Source organism: Equus przewalskii, chromosome 26, assembly GCF_037783145.1.
Source record: "Equus przewalskii isolate Varuska chromosome 26, EquPr2, whole genome shotgun sequence".
NCBI lineage: Eukaryota > Metazoa > Chordata > Mammalia > Perissodactyla > Equidae > Equus > Equus przewalskii.
Window position 1 is genome coordinate 24,058,772 of NC_091856.1, and position 24,809 is coordinate 24,083,580.

Sequence of the window (24,809 nt, forward strand, 5' to 3'; positions counted from 1 at the left end):
TGATGCTCCAGGAGCAGCACTGGACCCAGAGCCAAGTGATTTCTAGCTTCAGCTCTGCCATCTACTTGCTGTGTCACTTTGGACAAGTCCAGTACCCTCTCTGGTCTGAGTTCCTTCATCCCTAGAGCAAAGAAGATGGCCTGGCTGACTGCTTTGCGCCTGACCACTTGCTGCTTTGCTCCAGGCCCCGTGCTTACCGAGTGGCAGAGGAAGGAGGGGAAGCAGCGTTGTCCTCCTCCTGCTGCCTCACACAGCCTCTGCAGGACTGGACAATAAACCCACAAGCAAATGCAAAACAGGACTAGTTTTCCAACCCACCAGGATGCTTTTCAGATCCGGAAAGACACTGACAGCCAGAGTAAGAGGTTTAGATTCTTTGAAAGGCAATAAGAGGGACTAAAAAGGATTTCCAGCAGAGGAGTGACGTGGACAGGACTAAATGGATCGGAGGGGGCAAGACTGGAGGCAATGAGGGTGGCTGGAAGCCCAAACTCCACTTCCCTGAGAAGTGGGAGGCCCCAGAGACACACCATTTTGCCAAAGGTGACCACTAATTAGTGGTCAGGCCCTCTGAGTACAGCATGTCTGCTGTCAACGGAAAGACCTCGGCGAGAAAGGGCAGCATTCAGAAGCTCGCACATCCCACACACAGGCGCAGGGCTGCATTTTCAGAGGAGAGGCATGCGCCGTACCATGTCTGTCTGGCTGAAGAGGCCGCTCAGGGATGGCCAGGGTTTGCAGAGCCAAAGTGAGGGCCACTTCCTCAGCCTTCTTCTGCCCCTTCGCCAGCTGCCCCTCGAGCTTGCTCTGCAGCATGCTGCTGGTTTCAATGCTCCTTTCTAGTTGGGCCCGCAGAGCCCGGATCTCTGTTAGCAGGCCCTGCAGCTCGCGAAAAGGTTCCTGCTCCCTCGAGCCTTCTCCCGACGCCTCTGCTCTGGCCTCTGCGAACATGTGCAAAGGGAAGCCTTGACATCGTCCACCACCAAAGGGTCAGCCCTCAAAGAGCTAGACAGTGTTCTAAACCCGCCACCAGCCCCTCCCCTTCCTAAGAAGTAGGCACAATTTAAAATAACAACTTCACTTTAAAAACAAAAATATTGGCAGACTTAATTGCTGCTATTCCACAGGCTAAATAAGAGCTGGAAATTAATTTTCGCTTCTGGCCATAAAGGCCTAGCAAATTGCACACCAAACCCCGAAATTATGTCTAGTCGTAATAAAATCTATTCGGGCTGGAATTATAGAATGAAAAGGGCTGATTTTAAGAACCACAGTATATTAAAAAGGCACAACAGCAAGAATAAGAGAAGCAACTTGAGGAGAAAATGAAAGCTGTGAGGTGACCCTTTTCTAGATAAACTTTCAATAGGGAGAAACCATCTGGAAAATTAGTTTTAAAAAAAATCTCACCACGCCTCAAAATTGATTCTAAAACATTAGAATTTAGTGGGCTGGCCCGGTGGCGCAGTTAAGTTCGCATGTTCTGCTTGGCAGTCCAGGGTTCACCAGTTCGGATCCCGGGGGTAGACCTACACATCACTTGTCAAGCCATGCTGTGGCAGACATCACACATATAAAGTAGAGGAAGATGGGCACGGATGTTAGCTGAGGGCCAGTCTTCCTCAGTAAAAAGAGGAGAATTGGCAGCAGACGTTAGCTTAGGGCTAATCTTCCTCAAAAAAAGAAAAATTGAGTTTACAGTTGAGTTGCTCTGATCTGGTATCTCTCACAGGATATGGAGAACCAGGATCAACCACCATCTCTAGAGCAAGGTCCGGCATAGAGTAGGCAGACCATAACTATTTGCTGAATGAAAGGGCAAAAAGAAACACACACTAGCAGGAAAATTGCAATAAAAGTTATTTCTTGAGTATCTATTATGTGCCAGGTATCATGCTAGGATGCTTTTAATAAATGGTCTCATTTAATTTTCATAAAAACTCCATAGAATAGATACTGGTCGACATGTTTGATAGAGGAAGAAACAGGCCCGAAGGGGTGAGGTGACCTGCTCAAGGGCTCACGGCCGGGAAGCAAGGCCGTAGGAACCCAGACTTCGCTGGCCTGACTCCTGAGCCCAAGTCCTTCCACGTTTCCTGCTGCTCCTTCAGAAGAACAGTGGGCCCAAAGCTCGCTTACTCCACCCATGATATGCCTACTCCACCCAGGAGGCAGGAGTGCTGAGCCCCCACCGTCCGGGGGAGTGAGCCCAAGACGCAGCAGCCCCCGCACGAGCAGGGCCTTGGCCCAGAGCGCGCAGTACCTCTCGGCCTCCTGTGCTCCTCATCCAGCTTCTCATACACCCTCAGCTCCACTCGCAGGGACTGGAGTAGCTTGTCGTTCTGAGCGAGCAGCTGCTGCCTCAACTGCACCACCTCCTGCGCCCTGCAAGGCCCCAACACCGGGAGGACAGGTTAATGCTACCAGGGGTGACTTCCTTGAACCCCTCTGGGCAGGCCCGCTCCACCCTCAGCCAGAAGAACGTGGCCAAAAGCGACAAGCTGTGGTCAAGAATTCCAGTCACAGCCACTAAATCCTGAGCGTCCCTCTGGGCCCAGCACTTTACCTAAGTTATCTCACGTCATCTTCACAGATGCCCTAAAAGGTACCTGCTATCTAAGCCTCAATTCACAGACATGAGCAAGTGAAGCTCAAAAAGGTTCCGCCTTGCCCAGGGGTGCCCGGCTCAGGAGAGGAGCTAGGGCTGCAATGGCAACGACAATGATCTGGCTAAATCACGGCACCACCTGGGTGAGCCAGGGTGACGTCAGTGACTCTAAGTGTGGGGCACTCAGGAGGCTGACAGGAGCAACTGAAACAGGTGGGACAAGATGCTCTAAGTGGGAAACCACACGACCCTTTTAAAATCTAAGTCAGACTCTTCTCTGCGCAGAACCTCCCAACGGCCTCCTGTATCACTCCGAGTAAAATCCAAAGTCCCTCCCACGGCTACAAGGTCCACCAGGAGGCGGCATCCAGCCTGCTCTCTGCCTCAGCCACTGCCGTGGCCTCCCTGCTCTGCCAGCACAGGCCAGGGACACCCCGCCCCAGGCCCTCATCCTCCCTGCGGAAAGTGGTCCTCCCGCAGACATCTGCAGAGCTCAGGCCCTCGCTGCCTTTAGGCGGCTGCTTCTCAAAGAGGCCTCCCCTGACGCCCCCTGGATAAAGAACAGCCATCTGCCCCAGGCCCCACCCTTCTTCCTCGGCTGACTTCGCGCCATGTGTCTTATTCCCACCTGACACACTGGGTGTCTGTGTGCGCCTGGCTGTCCCCGTGCGTGGCCCCCAGGGCGGGGTGAACGTGAAGCCTACCTGCTCAGTTCGCTGCGGCTGACGCAGACCTCCTTCCGCAGCCTCTCATTCTCTCCCCTCACGCAGGCCAACTCTCGCTGAAGGTGCTCCAGGTCCACAGTCTTCCGGGAGAGGGACTCTCGTAATTTCTCATTCTCCTTCTGTTTATCTGCAAACACAGGGAAGCGCCACTGAGAAGAGATACCGTTTGTTTTTTCCAACCTTATTACGCAAATACAGCACTTCAGCTCGAGCACTCCAAGAATACAAAAGAGAATGAGATTTAATCTGGCATTTATGATTTTGGCATTCCAATTATCTTATGCATTTTGGGCAGATAAATCTGTCAACATCAAGGCTGCAGATTAAACGTCACTGGGATGAAATGGGCCTGTTTAATTTTCTATTAAATAATGGGCCGTGCAAACCTAGTTACTTCGCCTTCACAGAGCAAACAGCGGGTAGAAATTACAGACAGAGCCAAGGAACGGGGCCCCAGATTCTGGCAATGTGTGAGGGGAAAGTCGGCAAGCCCCCTCCCCACCACCCCTGAAGGAGGCCAGGAGGGCTGTGCAAACAGCAAGCTGGGACCCACTGGCTCTCAGGCCCTGAACCACAGCACATGTCCTGTGCCTGGGGCACAGAGACAAGGCCGTCAAGAGCAGGCTGGAGCAGAGTGGCTGTTCAGTGCAGCTCCTGCACTCACTGCCTCCATAACCTTGATGAGTTTCTTCACTTCCCTGTGCCTCAGTTTCCTCATAGGCATCGTTGTGAGGATTATTGAGTTCCTGTATGGAAAAGGCTTAGGCACAGGCTTCACAAGCACTTTGAAGGCCAGAAGCGCTCCACGACGTGAGCTGCCAGCAGTGCTGGTGGTGGCGACAGCTGACACGGCCGCGGTGTTAACTGCAGGCTTTACACTGACACCTTCACGTGGATCAGCTTATTCAAGCCTCATGGCAAACCTCCCAGGTAGGCACTATTATTCTCCCCATTTTCCAGATAGGACCCTAAGGACAGAAGAGGTTAAGACTTTCCCAAGGTCACACAGCCAGTAAGTGGCAGTGCCAGGATTCAGACCCAGGTTTTCTGACTCCACTCTTAACCACAACACGGTCCTTTCTGAGCAAGTTTTCACTTCTTCCCTCAGACTCCAGCCACACTAAGCTTCACAGAATTCCTGACTGGTCTATACTTGGCCCCTCTCAGACCCCTAGGCCCAGTCTCACTTCCTTCTATTTAAATGTCCTGGCTCTTCTAAACCACAGGCACCTTGGTTAATCCCTACTCAGCCTTCTAGACTCAGCTTCTGAAGACCCACTTGCCCGGGGTCAGGATGCCTTCTCCAACGTCCTGTGGCCCCTGAGCCTGCCTTTATCATGGCTAATCCTCACGCTGGCCTGCCATGGGTTGCCTGGTTGTTCCTCCCATCAGACCATGAGCCCCTTGAGGGAAAGGATCAGGTCTCACCCATTTCTGGATTAGAGTCTACACAGGCCCCAACACACTACAGGAGCCAGGAATGTTTGCTGAGTGAAGCAATGATCTGCAGAAGCCCCAGTTTCACCTCTTAAACCAAAATCAGCATCCATATTCTCTAGGGAAAGTGAAATAAGCTGGCCTAAGTTCCAGCTCCACCACCTTCTAGCTCTGTGACCATATGTCAGTCAATTCCCTAGGCCTCAATTTCTTATCTGTAAAACAGGACTGATAATACATCATTCCAGAAACGCTTTAAGTATTGAGAGATCATGTAGTGAGAATTCTTTGGGGGTTAAGCTCCAAACAGGTGGAGGTAAGAGAAGGGATCTTTACAAGAAATACTGGAAAGCCTTTCCTGATTGAGGAAATCCCTGGTTGAGATTTTGGCAGTAATATATTCCAGCTCCCTCTCTCCCACTGTGAACTAAGACAAGTGAGAGGTGGCTATACAGAGGGCATGAGTGACAAGAAGAGAAAGTAACATTCACTGAGCCCTATTAGAGACACCGAGCTGAGGGCTTCACAGCATCTAAGTGTCACAATAGCCCTCTGGGGTGTTCCTATTTTACAGCTAAGAATGCTGAGGTTCAGAGAGGTTAAGTGACCTGCCCAAAGTCACAGAGCCATAAGATTTGAACCTAGGTTGGTCACTCTGGTGTCTGCATTCTTTCCATGCCACAGGAGTCTGGGGGGCTCTGGACTGCAGATGGCCCCTATAATTCTTACCTCTGGATCCTCTAGCGAGCATTGTATGGAGGGCCTGGTTCTGCTTCCTCAGGAAACGAATTTCTGATGTGAGAGAATTATGCAGCTCTGAACCAAAAGCAAAACTGTTTGAAGAACCTATAAAAATACACATAAGTAGTGATTTATAAAGAGTCTCCAAGGTCAGTACGGATGGAACTTTCCAGAAAAAGTTTTAAATAATGAGGAAACACAATATACAATGAAAATCACTCCTGTGAACGATATAAGGTATTATGAGAGCCCAAAGATATATGAGAGTGAGCGTGAAAGAGGGAACGAGAGGGGGCTCCCCCAGATCCTACCTGTCCTAAGGGTGAGACCTGGGCTGGGGGTGGGGTCAGCGGGTGACAGTCTTACCCTCCACAATGTCTCTATGTCTCTCCAGAGGTCCAAACCCATATACCCAGGGCCTGCTGGACCTCTCCACTGAGACAGCACCTAGTCCACAGAGCCAAAGCAGGTCTCTTGCCCCTTCCCCCAAACCCTTCCAAACCTGCCCTCTCTCCAGTTCCCCACCTCTGTAGATGGTATCGCCACTATCTGTAACCCGAGCGAGAAACCTGGGGAGGGGGGGACATCCGAAACACCTCTCTCTTCCACTGCCAATCAGGCCACCACCGCTGCTGACCCTTCCTCCAGGATGCCTCAGACGCTGGCCCACTCTCTTCTGTCCCTATAGCTCAGGCCTGATCATTTGACCTCCCTGCTACTCTGTCAACGGGGTTATCGGCCTAAACACAGTCCTAATGCAGCCTTAAATGCAGTCCATGCATGTTAGTCTCTGCTCAGAAACATTTGATAGCCCACCCCTGTGAAAGACCAACCATCAACCAAACCAAACACGAGCTCAAACTTCAGAGCTCTGTTCCTTAGCTCCAATCTCATGGCACGCGCCACTCTCTCTCCACCCGAGACCTTAGTGCCCTGGTATGCAGCCAAACTGAGCCACTTCTGTGCTTCTGTGCCCCAAACATACCATGTGGCCACACATCTCCCTGATTTTGCAGAATGAGGTAGGCCCTTTGCCTAGAATGCCTACCACCTCCTTCACGGGTCACCACCACACTCGTCTTTCAACTCTTAGTTCAATTTCACTGCCTTTAAGCGTCTCTAAAAAGATCAGGGTCTAAAGCTAGACAGCCTGGATTGGAGGTCACTTTCAAACTGCGATCAGTTTCCTCACCTATAAATACCTGCCCAGACTGTGGTCTGTCTCCCGAAACCCTCCCCCTTCCTCTGGCTGGACAGCTCCCTCAACACCCCCCTCAGCGCCCTCCAGCCTCTGACCTTTCTAATGTGCACCGTACATAATGCTCATGTCACAGCGACCCTCTGGGAGCACCTATTGTGTGCAAGGCACTTTCCATATGTGGCAGGCAGATGCTTCCCTCCCTGGCTTCCCTACTGACCGAGTCGATTACACCACAGACCCAAAATGCCAGACACCTGCTTTCCCAGCCCCCGGTGCAGAACACGGTCATGTGCCACTTCTGGTCAATGAGACTTGACAGGAAGCCTGCTGGGAGCTTCTGGGAAAGATTTTCCACCTGGATGAAAAGAGAAGGACAGCGAGAAGCCCCACCCTCTTCTTTCTGGGGCTTTGGAAACTGTCCTGGGAGGAGGTGGTACTTAAAATTACTACAGTCCTCACAGATACTAACCCGAGCCCTGCTACCACTGAGCCATTAGACCTGCGCAGAGCTGCCTGTCTCTGGATTTCTCGTTATGTAGGAAAACATAAATCTCCATTGCTTACACCAGCTTTTACTCATATTCTGCCATCTGCAGCTGAAAGCATCTAACACATGAGATGACAAATGATTACCTGCAATATTCAAACTCCCTATAAGGAAGGTACGACATTAGGTGCCCCAGAAGCCAAAGTTCACACTCTTTCCATGCTACAGCCCTCCCTTTTTCTCATGCTAATGATTCACTTATGACAATGTCATATAAGTTTTCTATTCACATATGTCTCTCTCCACCATCTTCCTCCACTCTCCGCTATCAACTCTGGAGTCTTTTCAGAGACACCTGGGTTTGAACCACGGCTTCTTAACGGCTGCTTGACCTCAGGCAAGTCACATAACTTCCCTGTGTCTCCATTAGCTCAGTAACAGTGATCGGTGGCAGCGGTGGTGGCGGTACTGTTACTGCTATTACCATTTGTGTTAATATGACTGATGAAGCCTGGAGCCAAAATAGGACGAAAGAGCAATCTGGATGAACAGGAACAATTCTACAGAAGCCTATGACTACAGCTAAGGCGGTCACTTTTCAAAGGAGAAATCAGGCCAAACAACTGCTCCTGACAAAGCCTGAGCTAGCGGGGTCCACTTCTGATGCAAAGAACGCCACCACTATCGGCTCGTGTGACTGGCGACAAGCTGGAAGATCTAACACGTGAGACGACAGCTGTTAACAATATTCCACCTCGGCATCACGAGGAGCCATGCCTTTCTCAAACCTGCTCCCCAGATGAAGGCTGCACAGCAGCGGGGGCGGAGCCACTCTTCTCTCTTTGTCTTTTCAGAGACTGTGACGACACGGTGAGAACAGCATGTCTTTCCACCAGCGTAAATACTTCATGATGCCTTTTTGTAAACCCTCCCGTCAGAGCGAATTACTCTCCAGAGCAATTGCCTGCTCCATTGTAGCTGGTGGCCATTTGAGCCCCCAAATAATTCTATAATTGGATTTGCCAGGGAAAATGTAAAACAGAATGAATCTAATTCAGGCATTACCAAGAGTGAATGTGAAGGGCCCAGGCGTGTATTTCGTTCCTGCATTTGATATGACTAATAACTCAGATTAATCAATTTTCCTGGGGGTGGGAGGGAGAGGATGCAGAATGGGGGCTGGAGAGAGAGAGAGAGAGAGAGAGAGAAAGGGAACCATTCTGTTTACCTTGCAAACGGCAGCATATACAGTACTGTGGAAAGACGTTTTTGTAGGCTCATGGCTACAGAGGAATGAAACTGAACTAGAGGTCCAAGGATTCAAGTGCTCCCATTGAGTATGTCTTTCCAGAACTCAGTTATCTCATCCCTAAAAATGGGAATGTCAGCAGCAGCCCCGCCCATTGCAGAGCTCTGCAATGTTAAACTAATAATGTTAAACAAAATGAAAGCGTAAAATAAAACCGCTAATGATGAAGAAAACAACCATATGTTGAGTGAGGCACTGAGTAAGGCCCTATTCCTAACATCGCCTCATCTAATCTCACAATGACTCTGTTTTATATAAGATAATTAAGAAGACTGGGAGAGGTGGGTGACTTGCCCAAAGTCACAAAGCTAACAAACAGAAGAGCTGGGATCCACACTCAGCTCAGGCAGACTCCCAAAGAAACTCAGGCTTTTCCCAGTGCGCACAGCTGCTCTCAGACACATTCTCCCAGGAATGAGGACACTCCCTTGGAGCAATAAGGAGGGAGACCCAACACATATTGTTCAATGGAAAAAGGGACAGAATAGTGATACAAAGTATTCTACCTTTTGGGTAAGTGAGGGAGACAGTAAGAATATGTATTTGTACTTGCATGAACACTGCAAGAATTCAGAAGAAAACTAACAAAAGTGGGAGGAGAAAAGGGAGTATTCACGGTATAGAATGAAGATATCAATTTTTGAACCATGTGAATGTCTTACCTATCAGAAAAAAATATATTTTTAAGCTCTTTGTGGAAGAATATTCCATTTAGCGCTAACTGGTTCTACAGGAATACTGGCGACCTTGTGACTGGCATGTGAGATTCACCAGACCGTTAAAACGCTAATACTTTTACTATACATTACGGGACGAAAAGACAAAATACTGCTTAGTTTTATTTCAAAATAAATATTTCTCAACAGTTTCCAAAACGAGGAGCCAAGCACAATTCAGGGTGCCAGAAGCTGGCAGATTTCTCCAATGAGTGAGATTAACAGTCGCCAAGCACCTGCTTTGCCCAGGGACTGTGGGGCACTCCACTTCACTTACCTCACTTAATCCTCAGCACAACAGGATAAAATGGGAACTATCATCCCCATTCTCTAAACTACTGTGACTGAGAGTCAGCAAGGTTAAGCGCAGCCACCCTGGAGGGAAGCAGCAAAGCCAGGATTTGAACTGAAATCTCTCTGGCCACGAATCCGATGCTCTTCCCAATACACAGAATGCTTATCCAAGCAAATGCATCACAAATGAATCAGTCACAGGCTTGCACCGCCCTTTGGGAAGGTTCCTCCTTACCTTTATCAAATTCAGCCCCTTGCCGTTCCAGCTGTCTCCGTAGCTGCTCATTGGTTTTAATAGATTCTTCTAAACGTTTTCTCAAACTTCGAATTTCTTGTATATGTTCCATCAGTAAGTCTACAGGAAGGAGGGCATTTTTAATTATAAAGTCTGAAGCCCCCAACAAATTGAATAATCTATAGATTATACAATGATCTTGAAATTCTAAATGGTACTGATGTATCAAGATAGTCAGCAAGTGGCAACCCTTTCCTAGGCACAGGAGGCCCAGCTATTGCCCACAGCCCACAGACACAGTTCTGTAACAATCCTCTGCCGCCCTCCATGAGGAAGATATTTTACATCACATGGAAAATTACATTCCATACAATTTTAATGCTAACTCTAATGGAGCTTTTATTCTTCTAAATATCAAATATTAATTTAAATCTTCCTTATGGTGAAACTAACAGATCTCTTTCAAGTCTGCTTGAACTGCCTGAGAGTTGATTAAACTACCTTCATAATGAATCCAGATATTTTCAAGACTAATTCTTTGCAAGGAATATGTTATCCATTTATCACTAATTTAAGACTTAAGAACAGAACCAAACAGTGCTGGTGAGAATGGTACAGAGGGCATTCTCAAGAGGACATCCTGTTAGCGTGAGTATAAATGCGTACGACTTTGGGGGACTATTTTTATCATTAGTGTTTGAAGTTCTTTTCCAATGTCTTTCACCAAATCATTCTACTTCCAGGAATCTATTTAAGGAGATCACCAGAGACGCTGACAACCATTTGCCAGAATGCATGAAAACAACATTCAGCTTACCACTATATAGTAACAACAGAAAATAACTCAAACTATTCAATAAAATGTATTACCTTCATTATGATGCAGTATTACACAGGTATTAAAGTTACATTATGAAGATCATGGAAAAATATAGATACAAAACAGGTTACTGAGCATAATCACAACCCTATTCAGAAATATGCAGACAGGAAAGACATATATACACAAAAGAAGGAAATACACCTAAACATTAACAGAGGCTGCCTTTGGGTGGTAGATTTTTTTGTTTTTCAAAACCTATATTACATCTTAAGATCTAATAATATATAAAAATATAAATTCTCCAAATTTTCTAAAATGAGCATGTATCATTTTTATAGCCTCTGCCACATCTCACTTTAACAAAGAAAGAAGGAAGCACAGATCCAATCTAGAAGTAAGTTTCTAGAATCAGTGTTTAAAGCATAATCACATTAAGTATCCAGAGGCAAAACTAATGTCTTTAATTCATCAATTAGGGTACACTCAGTATGTCTTAGTAATGTTTGTTTTAAAACATTATACTAATGTTATGACCCAGTTTTAATTCCTCCAAAATGACTTTCATTTAAAAGTAGCACAATGTTACAGATCTTTTCCTAATTAAATAGTAATTTTGCCATGAATTTGAATGTTTATGAGATGACTTAATTTCCAGACCTTCAGCTATCTCCTATTAATGCCAGAGAGCGACAAGTCACTCAGTGGAAAGTCTGAGGCCCCCACTGCAGCCCAGCACTGGAGGCTCCTGTCTGCAGTCAGCTCCCAGCGCGTCGCCACAATGTGCCTCCCGTTCGTGCCCTGCTGCCCCGCAAATCTCCCAGAGGCTAGTCAGGTCAGAATGAGTCAGGACTTATCGGTCTGACTGCAGCCTTCCCTGCTGGCCTATCCGCGTCACACGCTGCCAGCTTCTAGGGCAATAACGCTCAGCAGCCATCAGTACGAGTCATCTTCTACGGAGTCTGGCAGGAGGTGGAATCATCACTGCGGCTTAAGGAACATTCCTGGTTGAACTGGACACCACTTATTAATTATGCAGCCCTAACCAAGGAGAAGGAAACAGTACACTCACCTTTACAAAATGGGAGAAAAATATCTGTCCCTCTTAAAATAATTACCCTTCTGACGAACGCTAACTCTTCAAAACCATAAATCCTGTAAGAAACAACCAGCCAAAACAACGTGTATATCTTTTGCCTAGTAGTTCCAATTTATAGAATATAGGTTAAAGATTAAAGAGACATGATATGGGGCTGGCCCCGTGGCAGAGTGGTTAAGTTCGCATGCTCCACTGCGGTGGCCCAGGATTTCACTGGTTCAGATCCTGGGTGCGGACATGGCACTGCTCATCAAGCCATGCTAAGGCGGCATCCCACATGCCACAACTAGAAGGACCCACAACTAAAAATGCACAACTATGTACTGGGGGCCTTTGGGGAGAAAAAGGAAAAATAAAATCTTTTTATTTTGAGGAAGATTAGCCCTGAGCTAACTGCAGCCAATCCTCCTCTTTTTGCTGAGGAAGACTGGCCCTGAGCTAACATCCGTGCCCATCTTCCTCTACTTTATATGTGGGATGCCTACCACAGCATGGCATGCCAAGCAGTGCCATGTCTACACCCGGGATCCGAACCAGCGAATCCCAGGCCGCCAAAGCAAAATGTGTGCACTTAACTGCTGCACCAGGGGGCTGACCCCTAAAACCTTTAAAAAAAAAAAAAAAAGAATATAGGTTAAGAAAATGCCCCCAATAAGGGGAAAGCTCCACGTTCAAAGATATTCCCTGCGGCACTGTTCATAATTGTGAAATTTTAGAAATGACTTAATGTTCAGCAACAGGGGAACATAAGGAAAAACGCAGCCCAGCCATTCGAGCAACTCGTCTGAAGCCACCGAAAACGATGTTAGGTAACAACACGTCAGAAAGCTTATGATATAACGGTAAGTGAAAAGAGGAAAAATACTAAATTATCTCTCTACTCAGATTATAAACATGACAAAAGGAAAAACAGATGCAGAGACTAAAAGTCTGCAGAGAAATAAACCGACAAAGCTAACAGTGGGTTCATCAGACTGGCTCTGGAGAGCACTGCCCTCCTCAGGACAGTGCCTGGTCACCCACTAGGAGGTCATGATAAGCCCAAGGTCGCGGGTCCCCAGAGGAACAAGAAACAAGAGAGACGCCTAAATCGTTCTACACTGGAAATAAACCAAAGCTGGGTGGCGGACGGGGTGGCGAGTAGAAGAAAACAGGGCAGCAAGAGGAGGCAGAGGGAAGTGCCACTCCCACAGCAGAGGGTTTGAAAGACGGGGGAATCTCAAATTTCCCAGGGTAGATGATCGGCTAGCTGATCATAACCCCCCCCCCCGGCTCTTCAAATCCCAGGTCAAGGGTGCTCCTCCCACAAGGGCCTTGTGGGAGTGGTCTCGGGGGCTCTTGGAAAGGGACTGAGCTCTGGGCCAGACTGACACAGTGCAGAAGAAGGTGGCACTAGGGATAGGAAAACAATTCATGGTCCGACCTAAATTAGAAGGCAGATTGTAAAGCCAGAAATAACCGAGAGAAACTGAGTACACAGAAACTCACAGAAATCAGAGGGATACAGCCAGAAATCTGAAGAAAGCCAATCTAGCTGCGCTGGCTGCAGCGGGGCCCCAGCCGACACCTGAGCCACATCAAAGATGTGCACTTCATGCTCTAGGTGTTTTCAAACTGTGCTCCTCTGGGCCTGAGTGTCCTAGAGGAGCTCAGGAGCCCCTATGGGGACAAAGGTTCCACTCGTATCTCTTTTACATATTGGACCCCCATGTAAAGTTTCACCTGTTGCTAGGGAAAAAAAATTTAAAATTTTCAAAAATCATTTTTTATGTGATCAAGTGTCAACAAAGAGCTTTTAGCAAGGAGGTGCCAGTGTCTGATTTGTGCTCTGGTGCCTTGCAAAGAACCCAGTGGAAGAAAGGAGAGACCAGAGGATGTCAGCTGAGGTTCAAAGCATACATCAGGAGTCAGAAGACTAAGGCTCCTGGATCAAATCTGCCCACCACCTGTTTTGGTAAATAAAGTTTTATTGGCACATAGCCACACTCATTTACATATCGTCTATGGCTGCTTTTGCCGCAACAGCGGGATTGAGTAATTGCGCTGAAGACCATATGCTCCGCAAAGCCTAAAATATTTACTAGCTGGTCTTTTAGTAAAGAAAAGTTTGCTGATCCCCGGTCTATCTATTCTGGTCTATACTTTCCCTTGAACTTCCAAAATGCACTGAATTATAAACACTAAGCCCTACCTAATACCCCAACGGGAGGTAATCAAGACTGCAAAGACAGAAGAGGTAAAGGGGAGCTCAGGGGCACGTGGGGCCTTGGGAGGCTGATTCTGCCAACTGAGCCCACGGCTCGATGGTCAGAGACAGGACAAGGGCCTGATCCTAAGGGCCAAGGGTCACACTAAAGAGAAACACAGCAGATTTACAGAATGACAAAATACCAAAACAGGGGGTTGGGTCCTCTTGGGCATCTGTACAATTCAAAGCAAGGGTCTTCAAAGTGACCCTGCCTTAGAAAGAGTTTGAAAGAATCAGTGAACCAGACTTGGAACTGATGCATGACCTCAATGCTTCCCAGCCTGCCACTGTCAGAAGAGCAAGGGAATGACCAGCCCTATAAGAAGTCATCATTAAAAATAAAAGTGACTTTTCCCCCATCACCAACACTGTTAACAACCACGGCTTTCCCCAGTGACAAATGCACTCTGAATGACCAGCTTTGGCCCTCACAGGATCTCCTTTCACGGGAGAAACATTCGAATGTCACTACACTCTGCTTACTGAGGCAACATGGCAAGTGACTGTTTAACCCAGGAAACCGTGGCTATGTTTAAAACGCTCTGCAAAGCTCAGCTTACCTTGAGAAAAAGTGTTCGCCATAACTGACGCCTTCTCAGTCTCGCTGTCTGGCTTCTGGTCTCGTGAGAAAGAGGACTTTTCGGATATTTCACAATCGGACAATGCGTGAGAGGCTGAAGGCTCAGGAGATTCAGGCAGAACATGCTGGTAGGGTAGGCCGTCTTCCTCAAGCCTTGACCGTTGGGATTGAAAGAGAAATCACATTCCATACTAAGACTCCAAGCAGGACCATGACTTAAGAACACATAAGACTATTTGGCCCTTTGTAATGTCCCCATATGTACAACTTGGTTTTGGAGCCCCTTTGTTTCCCTAGAGCATTTTTTTAGCAAGGACAGTCTAAAAACAAAAAAGGCTCAGTGGGGGCCGGCCCAGTGGTGCAGAGGTTAAGTTCACACGTTTCACTTCTCAGCAGACCGGGTTTCACCGGTTCAGATCCTGGGTGTGGACATGGCACCGCTTGGCAAAAGCCATGCTGTGGTAGGCATCCCACACATAAAGTAGAGGAAGATGGGCATGGATGCTAGCTCAGGGCCAGCCTTCCTCAGCAAAAAGAGAAGGATTGGCAGCAGTTAGCTCAGGGCTAATCTTACTCCAAAGAAAAAAAAAAAGGCTCAGTGGGCTTGAGTTTGGAGCCGATGAAGAAGGGAGAGCCACCATCTGGCTTATAGGAGAGCAACCCTGAGAGGGCAGGAATCAGCGGCAGCTGTTCACCAAATGCCGGGTCTGGCCCTGCATTGTAGATGTACTGTCTTACTTGGGACAACCCTCTGAGGGAGGGATGACTGTCCTCATTCAGTGTTGGGGAGACTGCAGACCACCATAAATCACCTGCTGTCTCACAGCTCCTAAGTGGCGGAGCTCACATTTGAACCCAGTTTTGTCTGGCTCCAAGACCCCAGGAGAATGTGAGAGGCCAACCCAAACCCATGAAGTAGCCTTGTGGGTTTAAAAACTTCAAAACCCTCACAGTCCCCAGGCAGGTCCCAATATCATTATTCCGGCAATCATCTGGTTATTAACTTGTATTTCCCAAGGACTACCTAAACCATAAGGAAAAACACCCTGAACTCTGTGAAACGGTGCCGTGAATCTCCATTATAGATAAGCTCCTTAATTTAAGCTCTTTTTTCTCCCACTTTTTCCTATTACTTCTTGTCTCATTATTCATGAGCTGAGACAAGAGCAAAGGACTCCGAAGCTGCAATGCGTTCGTTAACAGGTAAACACCAGATGCAACTTCGCTCAGACAGCGTGATGGATGTGCAGACTTGCACTGCCTTGCAAAAGTGAGGAATGGGCCAAGGGTACCCATTTAATTAACTTAGGAGTGACCTATGTGAGCGCTAAGCCTACAGCTGAAAAAGGGAGAACAGAAGGAAAGAAACAAACCTGTCTGAAACGGAAGGGTGACACACACCTGAGGAAGGCTGAAGGGGGCTCCCCGCCTCCCTCCAGCCTGTCCTCGAAGCAAACCAGATCAAGCCCGGTCCCAGCTTACCCTCCCTCCAAGTCTCCTCTCTTCCTGTAGAACAGAATTGAGACTCTTAACACAGTATGTGAGGACCAGCCCAGCGCCGCCCTGCCTGCCTCTCCAGCCTTGATGCTCACATTCCATGCACCAGCCACGCTGCTCAAAGGGGCCACGTCTCTTTTGCCTCGAGCATGGACGTTCTCCCAACAACCCCCATCCCTCGACTCCCATCCTTCAGATCTCAGCTAAGACTGTCTCCCCTCTGGGTGGCCTTCCTTGTCCTGTCCACAGCCCGTCAATGGGATGCGATCCATTATTATAAGGATGGCAGTGGAGGGTTGAACTGGGAGGAATCTTTGAAAATACTGCAGTGGGAGAGGAGTATTTCTTCCAAACTTACAGGGGCCCTGGCTAAAATGTCCTCCAGTGAGCTCTGATATCTCCCTGCCTGCTTGCTCTAATGATGCTCATGGCCTTCGTGATGCCAATAAAATCTAAAATTCTGCACCCGAGACTGGCCTCTATTTCTTTACCCCCAGGAACCCAAATGGCCACAGCTCCAAAGAGGAGGGAAATACTGACAGCACTAACAACCGTCAAAACCTTTAGCAAGTAAACAGAGGAGGGGGAGACCTCGACATTCCCTGCTGGCTGTGAGGCAAGCGAGGAAAGTATACAATCCATTTATTCCATGAACACTTTTTGAATTCCAACTATATGCCAGTTGGTTGGGGCTGAATCAAGTGTAGAGATATTCAAGACACAGTCTTTGCCCTCAAACAGCAAGGTGGAGTAACAATAAGAGCCCAGGCACTGGAGGACAACAGGTTCAAGTTCAAATCCCAGCTCTGCCTCTTGACGGCACTTGTGCACCTCTGACCCTCAGGCTCCTCACCCCACAATGAGAATAATAACGCTCACCTTGTACGGTCGGAAATAACGAATATGAATGTCTAGGGCAGCAGCTGACACGCCAATACCCAGTTAATGCTAGCTCCTTTCCTCTTTCGAGGAATTTTGAAAGATAAATACAGAAAGTATTAGAATACCACGTGGTAAGTGCTGTAATGTAATTCTGTGCCAAGTGCTACAGGAAGAATGACTGATCCAGGGATGTAGTGAAGAGACGGGGGTGTCAGGGACAGCCAGGTTCATTTCCATGTGAACTGACTCTGAAGGAGGATTTCACACCACAAGAGGAAGAAGGCAGAGTGTTCAGCCTGTGTACAGACACGGTTTGCAGAACAATCAGAAGTCAGATTAGACTGAAGCACGGGGTACATGATGGGAAAGAAAGAGGGGTCAGACTGAGAAGGGCCTCGAACGTCCGGCTAAGGAGTCTGGAATTCATCCTGCAGGCACCCAGGAGCCAACAGGAGGAATGTGTCTTCTGGGTCAAATCAGCCGACAGAGAAACGCCATGAATCAACTACAACAACCGAAGGAAGGCTCTCGGTTTTGTATGGCCATTGTCAGTTTCATCGGTGTTTATGCTTTATTTACAAAAAGCAGGAAATTATACAACAGGAGGGAACCAGAAGACTCAAAAAGCCGGCAGACACACCTAACCCAGAGTCTTCTCACCAAATGGTACACACTCACCTCTCCATCAGTTCATTCTGGGTGCTCCTTTCCACTCCAACTGATTTTCCTGGAAGCAGAAATAACATCAAGAAGAAGGAAAATATTAAAAACAAAAACAAAGTGTTCCCTAATAATTTCTTGCTCGTACATTTGCAGAGGCACTGTTCCTTTTGTTTAAAGACTCTTTACAACAATCCCGGATACTTAAAGTAGGATTCCCAAGAAGGCAATGCAGACGACAGACTCCTCCTTCATCACCGCTCTGGCCCTAGTTCTAGTAGGAAGGTGACGGCACCAAATCTAAGACGCAATCAAAAGGCACTCCTGGGTGCAGGTTCTTTTTCCTTCTCTAAAACGCTGAAACTAACAAAATACATGCCTATTACAGGAAATGGGCACAGAAACAAGAAATCACCATCCTCTGGGTAGCCGCTACAGACATGCTATTGGATTGCCTTCCATTCTTTTCTCCAAGCATTTGGCATGGATGATCCTGTATTGTGACTTAATTTTTTCACTTCATATTTTATTGGAAGCATTTTTCTTACTAAATTTGCCTTAGGAACATAGTTTTTAATGACTACATTAATGTTCTATTGGAGGCATGCATGAACCACAGTTTTAGCCAGTTTGACATTTAGGTCATCTTCAATTTTTCACTTTCATAAATAAATAAAATAAACATCTTTGTACATACAGCTTTATCTGCATTTAAATTACTTCCTTAGGAAAGACTCTCAGAAGTGGGATTACCAGGGAAAGGAGTATATGAGTACTGCTGAAAAGCCAGTGTCTGCAGTAAGGGGGATAACTAAAAGAAATAACAAAAGAAAACAAAATAAAGTTCAGAATGTAGACGGGCAAAAGATGCTCTGCTCTCTCCCGCATGTCATCATCGCTGTTTGAAAGGAAGCATGCGAGCCTAGATTTCAAAGAGACTAACAACTTTATTTCAAAAATACTTCAGAACTCTGGAAATTGCAGACTGGCATGAGCTCTTTGAAGAAACTAACGCATGGCTAAAGAAAAAAACAAACCCTTCTATAGCTGTACTTGAAAAATGAGACTATAATTAAACTGCACCCACACATACCATTTTCAAAACAACTCCTAAAAGGAAAAGTTCTCAAACACCACAACGCAGAGGAAAAGATCACTGGAGACTCGCACATTTGCTTCATGTCTTGTGGTTCCCAGCCACGAACTTCCAAGGCCGGATGGAGCTGCTGCCAGGGCTCCCTCTCCACCCCACCAGGCCGGCTACTGGGCACCAAGAGTCAGTGCAACATGCAAGGTCTTGAAAGTCACCTGCCACTGTGGGTGATGTCCGGCACCGGGAAAGAGTCAGACAGGCCCCATCAGCTGCCAGCCCTGAGGACAATTCTCTAACATCCACCATCTCCTTTAGGACTCACAACAATCACACAGACACAGTGTTAGGATCCCCAGTTTACAGTAAGAAGTGGAAATCCAGGTTTAATGTTTCTCTCTCACTCTGCCCAATTCACACTCTTACCTACCTTGCTGCACGTTCCAGGTAAATAAGGGAGATGGAGATACTGCTATGGCTAGCTCAAGCACAAATCTATGTCGTGATCCTCTATTACATCCTAACCAAAAATGGTGTGATATTTTGGCTCCCCAAAAGGTAGGGGGAAGGTTGACAGGACTCTACCACAGTGGATGCTCTCAAGAGCTCCACATTTCTGTCCTGTACATTCCTTCTCAAGGGGGGAAATCTACATCTGATTGGGTCAATTTCCAAGACTTTGACTGGAAGTCCCAGACTGCAGACTACCACGAACAGGCAGGGACAACTGCACGCTAACAGAACAACTCAGTCAGAATTTTTCATCTCACACCTGCACAGGGCGGCTCAGCAACATTCCACTGATGGTAAGATTTTTGGCCCTACAGACCCTGAGGATGGGCCATCTGCCCTAGTCCAGCCTTCCAAAGGGCTTAGGAGTTCTACATATACTAGGCAGGCAAACAATCACATGACATCCTGCCTCACATATGCCATGTTCTTTAGGAGCACAGCTAGACTCCTCGGAAACTTCACAGGGCAGGGTACCCTTGGTCTGGGGCAGGCTTTGCGCATTCGACTCCTAACCATCTTAGAACCATCAAAAAACCTCTCCTTAATCCCTAACAAAATCCATGACCACAGAAGGCCGTGCCCTGATGCCACCAGAAGCATGGGTTTCATCCTTTGGGGCGCTTATAATGACTTAACAACAGGTGTATTCCACCCATTCCTCCATCATAAGAGCGTTCTTTAAAACCAAATGACAAATTCTTATTGTGGGATTCATAGGGAGATCATTACAAGTGATGCACTGAGTTTCTTGGTGGAAACTGCCTTCACACAGGTGACAGGGTCCCATCTGTCAGGCTATTCCAAATGCTTAGGAAGCATGTCATGAAAATGCTGCTCCCATCTTTCAGGCAAATCTTATTGCTACACCCAAAAGCTGAGTAGTAGGTGGCAGTGGGGAAACTTCACCTTTTCAAATAAAAAGACATCGAGTCCTCCAATCCATATGTGAACAAGCAAGAGAATTATTATGCAGGATAGACTTGTCACTGGTCGACCCATCTTCACTCTCCTCTCCGCACTGGTCCGTCCTAGACACTGCCACCATTTAAGAAGCCTCTTTTGAAATAGTACTCCCTAGCTCAAAATTCATCAATTGTACAGAATTAAGTTCAAATATCATAGCCTGGCATCTCCTACATGACCCAAACGTTTCTTCCTTTCCATCTCACTAGTAATTCGTATTGAATATTTACAGTGCTCTTCCCAAGTGGTTGTGCCAGATACTGAGGATACAGAGACGAATGAGGGGCCATCCTGGCCTCAATGAGTTCACAACTGAGTGGGGATAATGGACCCAAAAGACAATTACACTACAGCGCTGTGACAAGGGGCAGCCTGGGGTGCTGTGGGAGGGCACACAGGGGAAACAAACACGATCCAGCCTGGAACATCTCTTTCAGGCAGGAAAGAACCGCTATTTTATACAGATAAGCAGCAGCTAAGGGGCTACGTGGAGGGCAGAGCCCAGGGATCTCAGGAGGAAGCATCCTCTGTTTTATCTGACAGCCTGGCTCAGCATGCTAACCATAACTTGCACGCCCCCTTACAGCTCCTAAAATACCTTCCCTCCCCAACGTCTATGACTCCTCCCAGGATGGAAGGTTGAGCTCCAATACCCTGTCCTCCTGGAAGCCTTCCCTTCAGAGCTCAGAGGGGCCTCTCTCCAAGCTCACACTATGTGTGCCAGACAAGCACCTTTAACCAAAAGGTACCCTAGAATAAGGTCCATACCAATAAAACCATAAACTGTCATCAAATCCTGACGGGGCACTACATGTCCAGCCCTTTCCTAGGTCAGGAGGCCAGGACAAGACATGGTCCCCATATTCCGGGAGCTTATGCTCTGAAGAAATAAAACATGCCCACAACATCCCTGCTGTCACCTCCTGAACGCCCACTACTGGCCAGGCAGGACACGGCACACTTTAAATAATCTCACTGAATCCTCACAAATAACTCTGTAATGCAGACAGGTGCTATTACCTCACAGAGGAACCCGGACCCCTAACGGAGTAAGTAAACTGTCAAAGCTGGGATTTGACCTCCGGTCTGTCTGGCTCCCAAGGTTCTCTTCTTTCCACCCTAGCACATCATCTCCATCTCAAGGCCAGAAGCGACTGGCACACGCAAGCCACCAACAACCCAGAAATAAACAAAACGAAGGGATTTGCTTTTACTTGGGGTGAACATAGAAAGTCTCCTGGAGGGTGGGCAGAATTTCTACAAGTGGAGAGAGAGTAAAAGTCTTCTAGAAAAGAGACTGGCTTGAACAAAATCCCAGAATTGGGGATGTGCGAGGCCAGGCCCACAGAATCATTTGACCAGGACACCCGACTTGACAGGAGCGTGAGAAGCACGGCTTCTTGGTGGTCAGGAGGTTAGGCTGTGAAAGCAAACTAGTTGGGCTCGAAGCCAGACTCTGCCACTTTCTGTGTGACCTTGAGCAAATGAATGAATGGCTCTCTGCTCCTTGTTTATTAAATGAGGATAACAAATAGTACCTCTTCATTGGCTGAGAACATGCAGTGGCTGAGAACAGGCATACAGTATGCACTGGATAAAGACAGCCTTTCTCATTGCTTCTCCCTCGTCATCATCGTTATCATCATCATTATTATCTAAAGGGTAGTGGGCTGGAAAAGGCAGACCTTTCAAGTGGAAGGCCTTGAAGGAAAGGAATGTTTTAGCTTCATCCTTGCAGGCAAAGGAGAGCCAGGGGGAGGGATCCAGTAGCTGTCTTCTATTCATGTGGCTAAACCCTGACACCTGTGCTGAGCTCATGGCGGAAAGAACTATTTCACAGTTCTCTTTGTACTTTCCCCAGTGCTCACTCAAAAACACCTGAAGACAACACTGCCTTCCTGATTTATGCTACCGGTCTCGGGAGGCACCAGGAACAAGGGTACACTGGAAAACCCGGGACTGTGACACCAGTTCTTGATCCACTTTGGGTCCCAACCCACTTTAAGAATCTAAAAGTTACAGACTCTCTCCCCAGGAAATCCCAGCTCTAATCCCTACAAGTATTAAGAAACCACACTATTAATTAAATATTATTAAAGAAATAGCAAGGATATGCACAAAGATCCCAATATGGTGTTCTTTATAATAGCCCCAAACTGGAATCAACCTAAATGTCCATCCAATGCAGAGTGATTAAATAATTATGGTACATCCATACAAAAGAATGCTCTGCAGCCTTTAAACTTACAAAGTAGATTAGTATTTATTATCTATAATTGAACAAAGGGAGAGGTTGCAAATAGTCCTACTACCACAAAAAATACACATACGTATAAAAAAAGTTTATAAGTATAAACTCCAGGGTGTTCATGTTTTGCTGTATAAATGATGCAATTAAAGGAGTATTTGCTTATCTGTTATTCCACAATAAACACGTACTGCTTTGTATTAATAAAAAAAAGGCTATATTTAAAATTTTTAAGATCTCATGCTATGCAACTGCCTCGAATATAAAATCACTTTATGAGAAGCTCATTTCATAATTCAGGAGCCAGACCCCTTAAACAGCATCAAAGAGAGACCCACCTCTGTTACATTTTATTCTCTAAGAAAAGGAGGTTCCTAAGACTTTATGCCTTTTGTAGAAGACAATAAAGTTCTCTGTTTGCGTTGTCTGCTAAGCCTGAAAAGCTTCTGCTTCCAGAACCCACAGGAAACAAGAAGTGAGATCTCCTTGGGCTTGTCAAGGTAAGTAACTAAAAAATAAATCCAGGGGGTGGTGGTAGAGGGAGGGAGGGAGGGAGGGAGGGCAGCTGGTGCCAGAGCACTCTCTCAGCCTCCCACTTCCCAGGGCCAAGGCTCAGGGCTTGCAGGAAGAAAAGAGACAGAAAACACCTCGGGGATACAGCTCTTTCTGGAGGACCCAGTCATTTCTCCAATAACAAAATGAAAACTAGCTTATTTGGAAAACCTTAGCCACAACAAAGTGGATTTCATAAAGCTGGGAAAAGTCAGTGCTCCTATGTCCTAGCTCTCAAAGGTCCTGGGGAACTAGTACTAAGAACCAGTACTGGGGGACTGGCCCCATGGCTGAGTTCACGCGCTCCACTTCGGCGGCCCAAGGTTTCACCAGTTTGGATCCTTGATGCGGACATGGCACCACTCATCAGGCCATGCTGAGGCAGCGACCCACACGCCACAACTAGAAGGACCCACGACTAAAACTATACACAACCATGTACCAGGGGGCTTTGAGGAGCAAAAGGAAAAATAAAATCTTAAAAAAAAAAAAAAACCAGTACTGGGCTCTTTAAAAAATTAGGAACAAACATTCCTTGGGCCCAAAAGGCCAAACTATGCCACGTTCTCTCCTGGAATTAAAGTGCACATGAACCATCTGTTTTGTATGGATGCAGACAGAAGAACTGAGGTCAAATCTTGGTTCCAGCAAGTCAGTTGTGACTTTGAGCAACTGACTTTCCTCTGTTAAGGCTGAGTTCCTCATGCAAAGCAGGCTGTCCCAAGGATGAAGGCCCCAGCTCACAAGTGCACACACCAGCAAGCACCCAGGGCACAAGAGGCTAGCACCAAGCACTGAGCCAAGGTTTCACGTCCACTTTTAACTGAACTCTTACAACTCACAAAGGAAAGGCTTTGATTTCGAGCAGAGAAGGGCCATGACCTCGCTTACAACTATCGTGTGGAAATGGACCATAGTGGGACAAGGGTGGGAGCGCAGAAAGCAGGGAGGAGAGGACCACACTAACCTGGGTGAGGTGACAGTGGCACATGGAGCCGTGGCGGCAGTGAGGGGTGAAATTGGTCAGGTTTGGAACACACGGTGAAGGGAGAACTTCAAAGAGGCACCAGTGAGGCGGGAGGAGAACTGACTTTGATTGGTGTCCTCTTAGAAGCCAAGGGAGGAAGGGATTTCCCCCAAGAGGCGGGGGTGGACCATACCCAACACCGCTGAGAGTGTGAGCAAGATGCAGTCGGAATACTGATCAGTGGATTTAGCAAAGTGGAACTTTCCAGTGACGCAGCCAAATGCCGCTTCAGTGGAGAGGCTGGAATGTCTGAAAGGCCAATTCCAGTGGCTTTGAGAGAGAAAGGGGGACTAGAAAGTAACACTAATGGACATAATGGAGAGGGACAAAAATAGAGACTTCATAGAGATAATTTAAACCGATGAAAGTTCTAACTTTGGAACCACCTTAATGTTTTTCACATTCAAAAACTTAAATCAATAAGGACAAGGGAGAACCTAAAATTGAATACAAACAGAAATAAATAAATCTAAGTGTATTTCAAATCAGTAAGTAGAATGAAACCAAATAACTTTTAAATTCAATACCTGACTATATACCCTTAGCCTAAAAACAACAAACTGCGAAAAAATCTCAAACTCTTAGTAGGTTTTGTTTTTCACAGTGGTATGGGTTCCAATTCTGGAACTATTTGTGTGTATGATAGATTTGAACAAATGAGCAGATACACTGATGCTGTGAGAGCCAGGGTTCCCACTGCTAGAGAGGGAAACAGTGGGTTGAATCAATTAGTGAAATTTGACTACAGACTATGTGTTAGAAAATACTATTTCCTGATTTCGATCCTCGTACTGTGGTTATGTAAGACAGTCCTTGTCTGAGGAACTACACACTGAAGTATCTAGGGCAAAAGGGACATGATATCGTCAATCCACTC

At 46.9% G+C, this 24,809-nt stretch overlaps 1 protein-coding gene across 11 annotated transcripts in view; it reads right to left on the reverse strand.

Annotated features, from left to right (window-relative positions):
- The window catches only part of CDK5RAP2 (CDK5 regulatory subunit associated protein 2), a 172,439-nt gene that overhangs the window by 18,317 nt on the left and 129,313 nt on the right, over positions 1 to 24,809 (reverse strand). For 8 of the 11 annotated variants that reach the window (XM_070596221.1, XM_070596219.1, XM_070596227.1 and 5 more), the window contains 7 exons: positions 17,558 to 17,606; positions 14,481 to 14,653; positions 9,754 to 9,873; positions 5,500 to 5,616; positions 3,313 to 3,460; positions 2,264 to 2,385; positions 693 to 941 (listed from right to left, as the gene is read on the reverse strand). In XM_070596221.1, coding sequence (XP_070452322.1) covers positions 693 to 941; positions 2,264 to 2,385; positions 3,313 to 3,460; positions 5,500 to 5,616; positions 9,754 to 9,873; positions 14,481 to 14,653; positions 17,558 to 17,606 — 978 coding nt within the window. The remainder of the gene's footprint in view (positions 1 to 692; positions 942 to 2,263; positions 2,386 to 3,312; positions 3,461 to 5,499; positions 5,617 to 9,753; positions 9,874 to 14,480; positions 14,654 to 17,557; positions 17,607 to 24,809) is intronic. The other 3 variants (XM_070596222.1, XM_070596229.1, XM_070596230.1) reach the window with 1 other exon arrangement.